The sequence below is a fragment of the Phalacrocorax aristotelis genome, chromosome 5, assembly GCF_949628215.1.
Source record: "Phalacrocorax aristotelis chromosome 5, bGulAri2.1, whole genome shotgun sequence".
NCBI lineage: Eukaryota > Metazoa > Chordata > Aves > Suliformes > Phalacrocoracidae > Phalacrocorax > Phalacrocorax aristotelis.
In genome coordinates this window covers 15,907,772-15,918,743 of record NC_134280.1, presented here as the reverse complement: position 1 = coordinate 15,918,743, position 10,972 = coordinate 15,907,772, and the positions used below count along the sequence as shown (strand labels likewise).

At 39.0% G+C, this 10,972-nt stretch overlaps 1 protein-coding gene across 1 annotated transcript in view; it reads right to left on the bottom strand.

Moving 5' to 3' along the window:
• Window positions 1-669: 669 nt before the first annotated feature.
• The window catches only part of CNTNAP5 (contactin associated protein family member 5), a 297,497-nt gene continuing 287,194 nt past the window's right edge, over window positions 670-10,972 (bottom strand). The window contains exons 23-24 of the mRNA XM_075093104.1: window positions 10,529-10,600; window positions 670-9,518 (exon numbers count right to left, since the gene is read on the bottom strand). Coding sequence (XP_074949205.1) covers window positions 9,322-9,518; window positions 10,529-10,600 — 269 coding nt within the window. The 3' untranslated portion in view covers window positions 670-9,321. The remainder of the gene's footprint in view (window positions 9,519-10,528; window positions 10,601-10,972) is intronic.

Here is a 10,972-nt window from a genome sequence, read left to right as displayed (position 1 = left end):
CTTTCAAAGGAGACCAGGAGATTTATGTGCTCAGTTTCCACAGGGTGGGGTACGGGGATAATCAGTGAGACTGAAAGCATAAAGCCAAGCCAAAATCACTGAGGCTGGACTAAGCCAGCTCCAGTTTATCACACTAGCGACATGTGTAGAGGTGGCAGTGGCCAAATGTGATCCCTGTGACAGTCAGAAGTGTGGTCGTTGCATGAGGGGACACATGGATATAGGAGGACGTGTTCGTGCATGGCAGCCTGGGGAAAGTGTGCATGTATGTGCACATACATATGTGTGCATGGGTACCTGGAAAGCTACAGAGCTATGACTATGCATGTTTTGTAACCAGAACTAAAGCATGTCTCCAGAAGTGACTTTTAACCCCTTAGGCATCTGTGCCCTAATGAAGCCCAAAGTAGATGCTGCAAAGCGGCATTAATCAGTTACATCAGGGATGTGGGTGATGACCAGATATCCTCTGACAACAACTTTTAGCAATAGCTGAAATCAATAAATCCTTGTTGTGGGCACTTCAGCTTTTATTACTATCCTGTGAGACCTGTTGGCTTAGAGTTAACATGTAAATGACTGAAAATTAGTTTTCCCATAATCAGCACATTTTAAAGTCCATTCTCCAGTAAGATAAAAAAATAACCACAGGAGGAGGCATTTGTCTTCCACACAAAATCATACAAAAAGTCTCTTTTTATTAAATATACATTATTTACAGTTTAAGTCTTTCTTTTGTACAACAGTAACCATAGAAAACAGAAGAAGCTAAGGCTAAATTTTTTCAGTCCCCTAACAGTGTATTAAGACATATTACATTGTCTACAAAACTGACGTGGACTGAGGCAACGTCCTGTGGAATTCTCTTTAGAAAACCAGATAGTGAAAGGGGAATAATCTAAATCTCCATTTTGCTTTTTACTGTAACTGAGAGACTCTTGCATTACCCTTGGATGGTCCATTAAAAGAAAAAAAAATTCTTTTTCTTTTTGCTTTGCTACTGAAATGAGCAGTGTTCGGAGAGATTTGTTTAATACAATTTGAGCAGAAAAAAGTAAAATGAATGATGAAGAAAGAGTCAAATTTTTATTATTGTAAGTATTTAATCTCAGCTAGCTTTCACAGCCAGTAAAGCTGCTCCTTTTACCTTTTTTTTTTTTTTAGCTTTTTAGGGTGCCTTCATTTTTCAAGTAGGATACAGTTCACTACAGGCCACCTAGGGGTGAACTCCATTAAAATCCCATAAAATCCTATCAAAGTCAGTGGGTGGGCTCACAAGTTGGTTGGCAACAGACCACCCACAGATGACTCTTCTCCCTGCACATGTTTCCAGAAACTCCTGAAGGTGACTTAAGCCATGTCATGGGCTTAAGTGGAGCTGAAGTTCATTGCCTTATTCCCAAGTTTTATCCACAGTTCTGCTAGAAGGAACACATAATTGTAGTGAATGCAACTCCTGTTGACAGCAGTAAGGGATGATGAATATAAGGTCCTGACTTGAATTCATATATGTCAGCCCCAGTTTGCCCTTGCCTAGGGCAATCCAAGGCTAAATTAATCTATGATGTATCTACATTGACCTCAACAGTATTATGACGAGGTCTGAAGCTGGCTCTGTTTCTTTCACGAAGTGGATTTCAAAGCAGGTCAGGTACTACAGTGTTTAGCTTCTTGCTATTATTTAGATATAATGGTCTATGTTAAATATTTCATTTGCAAAACTCACAGCATAGGGATTTTTATGTCTGGATGCCTCAAACAACATGTACCTGCTTGTTCTCCTAACCTCTATTTGAAATTTAATGGAGTGGGCTTGGGTGTCCAAGTACTCCTCTGTGTTGTGAGTGGGATGTGAGGCTGCAACTCAGCTGTATCTATGCTTTTCCTCAGCAGAAATCACTTTTCTTTCTTAATGATTTGTGTGCTCAGTGTTAGCAGCAATGACAAAACATGTCAGAAAATGGTTTGCCTAAATGATGCAAGAAGGAACTGTGTAAAGGGCTATGGCATGCAAAAGTGAGTAAATAATTTCCCATGCAGAAATCATATTTCTTTAGGGTTGTGGGATTAAAATCCATGAAGAGAGTAATGACAAGAAGCAAATGGTGTTGCAATGTGAACAGCAGTCAGTAGTTTAGAAAAAAGCTGCCACAAGCATCCTAAGTCAGGAAGGGATGAGGAGATGAGAGTCTCTAAGAAAACACCATTCTTTAGATCACCTGTTGTACACAACATTTCATTAAATGCTATGATCATTTGAGGGAAATCATCCCCAGTTCTTTAGGGTATCAGGGAGAGCTCCAGTGATCTAACTGGAGAGATTTGGATTAGTATCAGCCAGAGGTTTGAAATCCTCTCCCATGTTTGAAGCACATCTCTGATACTTTACAGATCATCAGGACAATTAAGGCTATTTTTTTTTGGCAGGCTTATTAGTAATTCATTCCATGGAAAAAGTGGATTGTGGAAAAAGACCTGAAACCCTTATATCCACCTGAGGGTTACCATGCTTAGTTTCAAACAGCATAAGCTCTCTGAGAGCTTCTGCCTCCTGCACTGCCTTATCGCAATTTTAATTTGGAGAGTTAATGTTCTCATTCGCCCTTATAGATCACCACCTGTAGGTGACTACATCTCCAGGGTGGAGTGCAGGCTCCCTTCTGGCTGAACACCCAGCTGATATTTTGAGATCCACATGATTTCTTTGAATTTCTGGTTTCTGTAACTGCCGGGAGAAAAATCATAACCTTGATTATTTCTACAATTGTACCACAAGTTCTTCTGCTTCCTACTACCAATTTCATAGCCCCGCATGTTAAATAAAAAAGAAGAGAAAAAGAAAACAGAGGTGAACTAGATATGGAGTGACACTGTTAAGACAAACTGTTGCCTTAATCCTTCCTTAGCTCGGCTTGTAGACTCAGTACATTACAAACAACAAACAACGAGCTTACAAATTACAATAGTTCAGCAGAAAGTGTGCTTTTTTTTCCCAGTTTTTGTTTTTGTCAGAGTAACTTAGTGCAAAAGATCACAAAAATAAGTACCAATACATAGAAATATCCAAACTGCTATATGCATGACTCAAAATAATCAATCAAAGAAAAAAAGCTATTTCAGACCCAAAAGAAGAATGTGTTCAGAAGTTTCATGTACAAAAGGAGCACAGGGGAGGGGGCCGCCCACACCAAATGGGAACATGAAGAACTTTTCATTGGAAAAGGAAGAACAACAAAGTGCAGAACCAAAGGGAGCAAATGATGCTTTGAAGCTGTGATAGTAACTTGTGAAGAAAACCCCCAGAAACCCCAAGGGCACAGTGCAACTCTAACAGCAGTAAACGAAGAGGCCTCCCACCAACCTCAAAAGACTCTGGGTAAGGCCATTGGTTTGGCAGGCATGTAACTGTATCACTTGGCTTGTTGAATAAGCAGGCCTTACAAAACTGCATGAAAGCTTTAAAATAGCACTTGCCTTAGAGAGACTCACAAGGTCTCATATTTTGCTCAATTCTTTTACAAAGTGTTGCTTTCTGAAAAAAACTAACAAACAACAACAAAAACCCTTTTGTGAAAGCTGGCAGTGCAGAGCAATACTTGAAACTGGTCGTCTTCAGTGTAATTTTTGTGTAGGCAATGTCAACAAACTACAACGACAATAGTGGAGCACAAAGTGGTCAAATCCTGTCTCCTACTACACTCTTGTTAAGCTGAGGTGAAGGACTGACTGGCTTATGCTGATGTAAAGTAAGGTTGATTTCATTCTGAAGATGGGGTTTTGTTCAGGGATTCATCTCATCAAGAACTTAGGGGTTCTGGGTGGGCACTTACTGTAATTTGGAAAGCCAACAGGTATCAGACATATCTGCTTGGGGCTAGCAGATACAAGATGTGACAGACAAGAGACTTGCATCCTTACTGGAGCTGCAGACATATAGTTCATCTCAAATGGTGCCAGACACACAGGGCTAGCAAGGCATCTTAGGAGTCTGAGTTAGCTTTTGATTATGAAATCTGTGTGGACTCTCTACATGTATGCTATCTACCAAAGCTCCCACACAAGGCAATGAATGGATCTTGGATCTAGAATAGACTGGAAGGAGAGCTATATACTCTCCCAGACCCCACAGATTACCGATCAGATGGCCACCAACTCAAATGTGTGCTTTGACACCTGATTTTCATGCATTTAGCTATAAGTAGACACATGCATTTCCTAAGCAGAGATATGTAGTGTAATTTTAGATGCAAGGAGGTGTCCTTCTTTGATCCCAGCTGACATCTAAATAAAAAACAAGCCTCCTTTGAGACCTGGACAGATGTCTTTACTGGAGCTACAAGACTAGTGTAAGATTCCTAGATGCAGGCAAATTCTGCTAGAAGTAGCTAACCTATTGCCAGAAGCCTACCCTGTCTCTATAATCAATGGAAAGAAAGACGCATTTCTAAAGAGTGATTCATTTAATCTTAAAAGATATCTGAGACATTGGCACTGTCCTCACTGACCACAGGACAGGACTGGATGACAAGTGTAAAACAGGTAGTCTTTCAAACAAAATGCAAAATGAAACAAACCCAAAACATGCAGATAAAAGCAATCTTCAAGTGTTTCCATAGGTCTAGGACTCAATCTTATGCCGAGCAAAATCAATAGCTGACTTCATTAGGAGAAGATTCATATCTCTTCACCATAGTGGAACTATATGATGTATTGATTGCTCCTCACCCAATATGTGAAATATGTGATCAGCTAAATGCTAATATAGACTAACAACTCATTAAAATAAGGGTTTGGCTTACACTGTAAAAATTGAGCAATTGCTAAATAGGATGGGTTAAGTCTGGCACGGTCAGGTTAAAATAAAGCAGGGAGAAAGCATTTCATATCTGAATTCTGGCCATCAGTTTTAACTTAAATGCTAGGGGAATCTCATGACTGAATACAATCTGATAACCTTACAGCCCTAAATGGCTTGTTTTGTCAGCTGTGTTCACCCAGATGAGAATCCTGGTTAAGCCAATGTGAATTAAAAGCCTGTCTTTTGTTTGGCTTTGTTTTCACTGCAGACATACCCTAAGTGCTGTGCCATGGCTAGAACAAGAATAAGAAAAAAAAGTGTATGTGTTAAAAATTTCCTCAAAATACTCACATGACCTTGTCTCTAATAAGTGAATAAGGACAGATGAAATACTTATGGCAAATTACACAGGTGACTTACTTAGGACCAACATTTTATTTACAAAAGAGATATGGGACTCAATTTTCAAAGGTATTTAAATGTCTTGTAGTATTTTAAAACATTTCACAGCAAGGCAGAAGCAGAAATCCAACTGAAATTAGTGTCAGTGCTCATCTTGTTTAGTCACTTAAGCATTGATCCACATCCTCAGGAGACTAAATTCCTTTGAAAGCCTACACTTCACTCAGGTGGCAGCCTGTGTCTTACTGAAAGTTAGTGGGATTTAGCTTTCTGACAGACAGACTTCATTTGTTTGCTATAACCAGACACCAGGGTTCTCAGACAGACCTTCTGGGCATCCAACTTGGACTTTGCATGACTAAATATCTTTATAAACATGGCAGTTATTGGCCAAGTCATTTCTGGAAAACTAGAATTTGCAGCACCTAAATCCATATCCAAAAATCACTGCCTAGCAATAATAATTTTCAAAGGTTACATACCATATCACCAAGAGAAAAAAAAGACTCGGTATCCTCCAACAGCCCTTTACTTTTGTTATTAAACTTGTCTTTGGAGAAGGAAGAAAACCCAAACAACACCTCCAAACAATTTGATACTCTCAGGTTTTCCCATTAAAATAAATCCTGACATTTTATGTCTAAAAAGTATTATCCCTCATGTTTACTCAAAAATGTTATCTATAATGATAGCTAAAAGCAAAAGGAAAGACCCCACCCTATTTAAAGAGCGATTGTAACAAAAATAGCAGAAATTATTTGTAATAGATGGGGAAAAAGGTATAATTTGAACTGTGGAAAAGGAAACCGATTTTAACAGTGGTAGATTTTTGCAAAATTGCATATCTTCTCTTTTTTATAAAACATTTTTAATTGCCTTTAACTGGTACTGAAGTAAATCAGATGATGCCCTCACTAAAGAAAGCATTGTAACAAAAAAAAGAAAAAAAAAAGGGTTAGTAGTAGGGTACTTCATATCGTATCTTTTAGCTACCATTTAATAAGACGACTATTGACACCCTGATTTAGACGATAGGGTTTTAAATGGCAAGTCCATACAAATGTGTTCATTTGTCCAGCCCTGTAGCATATAAATATTCACATCTCATTACATCCATAAGTATAGATGCACATGTTTCTGTATAATTATGCATGCATTTATGTATGTGCAGTTCTTTCTTTTTACAGATGCGCACCAACGCAGCTAAATTTTCAAGGGGTTTTACCAGCCTGGGCTATAGCAAGTGAGGATAAGGGAAAATGGACAAAGAAACCACTTACACTGTTTTGCCAGGTCCAGGCTTGCACACAGCATGCCACTTACACCTGCTCTCTGGCCTAGGACTGAGCCACTGGGCTGTGTCTGAACTATGTGAAGCAACACTAGCATCTACATTTGGTGATGGGAAATTGATCATCATTGAGAAAGCTCAGTGTCTTGCAGAATCAGGCCCCAAGATGTCTGAAAACAATTTAGTCACTTGAGAAATGAGAGGACTCTGCTTCATTGCTCAGTCTCCCTTGCCAGCTACTCTACTGTCGGAGCTGCTCTACACTTCATTGTTGCACTTTGTAGTAATTTTATTCCTGGAAAATAACATGTAGGAAAGCAGAAGGATGATCTGTATCTGTTGGTTTGGCTAGAGAAAAATACACACCTGTGGGCTTTCCCCTCCTTCCTATTCCATTCTTCATAAAGCCAATTAAGTACATTAGGACTTCAGAAATGTCTCATACAGAGGTAATTTCAGATAAGAAGACTCAATACATGGGCAGAGGAGCCCATGCACTCACCTATTCCTCCCCTCCCACCATGCCAAACAAAGCAGTTTTATCTGGGGGAAGGCGGGGGGGGAGGGGGGGAAGGGGAGGGGAGGGAGGGAAGGAGGGAGAGTGGGAAGAAAGGAAGGAAGGGGAATAGAAGAGAATTGCTCTGCCAAGATTTCACCACAAAAGATATAGCAACATAAAGGGAATGCGGCTAATGAGTCATCGTTACACATCCCATCATGCAGAAACACTCTCAAGTAATCATGTATCATGCAAACAGCCAGAATGAGGCAAAAAGGCTGTTGTTGACCACGGTTGAGGAAGAATGGCACCAATACTAATTTCAATATAAATGGCTTTATAAAATTGCTCGGGTAGAGTTCTGCTTATGGGGCTGGCCTCACATATTCCTCTTCACGTGAGAGCAATATCATTCCAAGGTTGCTTTCTCTTTACCAGACACTACTTCTATTAAAGTCTTCCAAAAAAAGTGGTGAAGAATCACCATATCCAAGATGGCATTTATTTATTCTTCCTTGTCTTTCCCCTCCTCCCATCAAAAAAAAATAACCAGATACATACCTTTGCAATACACTTCCTGGAAGAATAACACCTGTTGCATGTGTAACTTCATCTCTAGTTTGCTGTGGGTCATTACCTCATACTAGGATTCTTTGATTTTACTCTATGTAAAAAGGATCACCATGAGGAAACCCCAGGATGACTGCAGAAGGATGTAGGGGGCAAAGAAAGAGATTCAGCTGCACAATTAATTGTCTCAAATTAATCCTTACCAAGAGTACTGCAATAAATAAGATTTTCTTTCTTAGCTGTTGGAATGATTCAACTCCTGTCAGAAAACTTCAAGTCTGACAGCAAATTCCACATACTCTTCAAAAGCCCTGCAAGGGCCGTATGTCACACAGACACAAGCGAGGTGTGATAAACCTCCCCTGGTGGGATTTCTCTATTTCTTACCCTTAGGATGTCTGTGACTGGAAAGAACGTTTTTCAGCCTCACACTGAAATTATGTAGCACAAATAAAATGGACAGGATTTCAATCTTCAGTATTGTTCCCAATCAGGAAAAGACAGAAGACTTTAGAAAAACAGGAGAGAAGATTAATTCAAAGTAGGGTATTTGGGATCTTTTTAAACTGTTTTCCTTAATGTTCTTCCTTGGAAACAGGGTTGATTAAATATTAACATTTTTGGATGTGACATGAGACGTCTCTATTTAGATTTGGAGAAGATATTCTAACTTCTACAAACAAGAAATACCATTCAATCTTTCATGCAGTTTTAGGGGAGGGTTTTGAGTAGTTGGATTTTTTTTAGAAGTGGCAGAAGGTGTGACTCGTTTGAGATTAATTTTTTTTTTTCTTGTCTATGTACTTTTTCTTTGCCACAGTGGCAACGGTGTTTAACCTCAGTGCATGATAATCCTCCATATGGCATGAACAGGTATATGCTGCATTTCTAACATTTCAGACAAATATAGAGCACCTAAGTCCTAGCAGCTTCCTAAAACCCTTGGAGATTCAAGCTACTATTTTCCATGCTTCAGCTAGAGTTATGCTAGAGTATGTTGGGTCTACATGGCCAGCCTTATGAAATGGAGGTGAAAGAGGTGCACAGGAATGACATTTATTGTTGATACATATATTGTTGGAAAAGTACTGATAAGCCTATAAGTTACAGTAAAAGGACAGGAGGTTGGGGGAAGGAGCTTAATGAGGACAGTTTTATTTTTCCTTACCTCATACCAGCTTCTCAACTAGTATAAATTAATGTAACACCATTGAAAACAATAGATATATACCAATTAATATAATTTGAGAATTTGGTTGGTTCCTTATGATTGTTGTAAATGAGCCTGTAAAATAAATCAGGCATTTTGGTTTTATTCTTTCCCTCTATCCTGTCCCAGTATCTGCAGAGCTACATTTTCAGCTATTTTACCTCTAATTTACATAGTCTAGCTCTAGTGTTAAAGTGATGAATTAAATGGCTCCAAAGAGGAACACAAATAAATGTAGGGACTTTGAAACATCCAGGAACCCACAGCAGAAACCAGGTGTGCATGTGGGTCTTATTTTGTGTAGAGTGGGATAATAGGTCTCTTGAGCTGCAGAAGTAAACTGTGACTGCCAGGTTCTTGTGCAGAGAATGAGGCACTGTGATTGTTGTCAGTGTTTCCTGTGCAGGGCGGTCTTTTCCAAATGAAAAAGAATTTAGCAAAAAATGAACATTTAAAAAAAAAAAAAACTACAAAAAGCAAAAAGGAAGGAAGAAAGGAATAAAGGAAGGAAGGTTGGGGGGAACAAGAGTAAGAAGAAATTGCATTGTCCATCAGATGAAATATTCCCGTTTGCACTCGCTCACTGTGTTCTGCAAGTCAATGTCAGCTTTAAAGGAGCTCTCAAGATTTTCCGGGTATTCCTTCTCTTTTGTCTGGCTACTTCGATGTGCCTGTTTGTGCTGATAGAGGAATCTGCTCATGATGGCAATGATGCAAAAAATGATGAATATCACAACTGCTATTACACCTGAAAAGGGGTAAAAAAGAAGGACAGAAAGTAAAAAACAAAACCAAAATGAAACCCCCAATAACCTCAAAAACACATTACTAATGCACAACAGCTAGTGGATATAATAACAGTCTGTACACAATCATCTGCCTCTCATACCCTCCCTGGTAGTTTTTATTTCTTTTTTGTCACCTTAAGTAAGACGTAAAGCAGCAAGCATTGATGTAATTGACCTAATTGGTGTCAAACACTGCTTTCGCTAGAAGTAAAGTTGGGTCCGTGTGTTTGCTTTTAAAAAAGTGGATCTGTATGCTCGTACAAATTCCTGCTCTGTTGTATTTTCTTCTGTGTTATCTCTGGAAACCTTGCATGAGCTTTGTACACTTTGGTTTATAGATTCTAGATATTATCAAAGGCAGCTCCTTACAGGGCATCCTATAAAATAAATAGATAAATTGCTTTCCACATTGTTAAAGGAAAATGAAAACCACACATGCAGCTATAAGAACAACTTTCCCTAGTAAATAAATGCCTCCATATGACCTAGCCAGTTTCACTACATAACCGGTTTGTGCTCAAGAAATACAGGTTATGTGAATGTTGAGCCTGTTGAGACTCTCATCAGAGTGGTAGTTAGCTAGGTCTTAGATCATGGAATCAGAAGGAGTCAGAGAATGGTTGAGGTTGGAAGGGACCTCAGGAGGTCACCTTGTCCAACTCCACTGCTTAAGTAGGCAGATAGACAGACTTTGGTTATGTTTTAGAGGACTTAGGTTCTTGACAATTCATAATGCCTTTTTTGGGGCGATATCCAACATCACATGCCACTGCTATTGGCTTCATCCATAATGTAGTTTTCTGTCTAGGTAGCTTGATACAGATATGTGCTAATAAATACAGCAAATACCAGACCTGCATTAGATTACAAAAAACTTGAACCGGATTTTACAGTGTCTGGATTTAAAATATCCTAGATGCTTGGCCTGACAGAATTATTTTTCAATTGCAATCTTTAAAAATGAAGTTACCTCCAATCACAGCTGAATCACTTCTGACTGCATTGGTGAGAGGTTCTCTTTCATCTGTCTTCCCAAATGGATCTGCAGTTGGTTAAACAAAACAGAACTTATTCTTTGTATCAAGTATATTCATTATCTCTGTGGCTTAGACAGAATCATCCCCTTACCCTCATGAATTCTGATCTGTTTTCAAAAGATGTGATTTGGGGAGTTGGAGAATTGAACCAGAAATCTCTCTGAAAAATAAAGTGAGCTTGCAGGGCAATTTTCTTCTACATCTTCAGGAGCAAAGTGTGTTAAGGATATATTTAAAAGGAAACAAAAAGGCTCACACTAACATCTGAAAGTGTTGTCTCAGTTTATGGGTAGAAGAATCAGAGAGACATTTGAACTAAATAGCCCATAGGGAGCTTTTCTCAGACAGAGCTTTTTTTTCCTTTTGATACTTAAGAA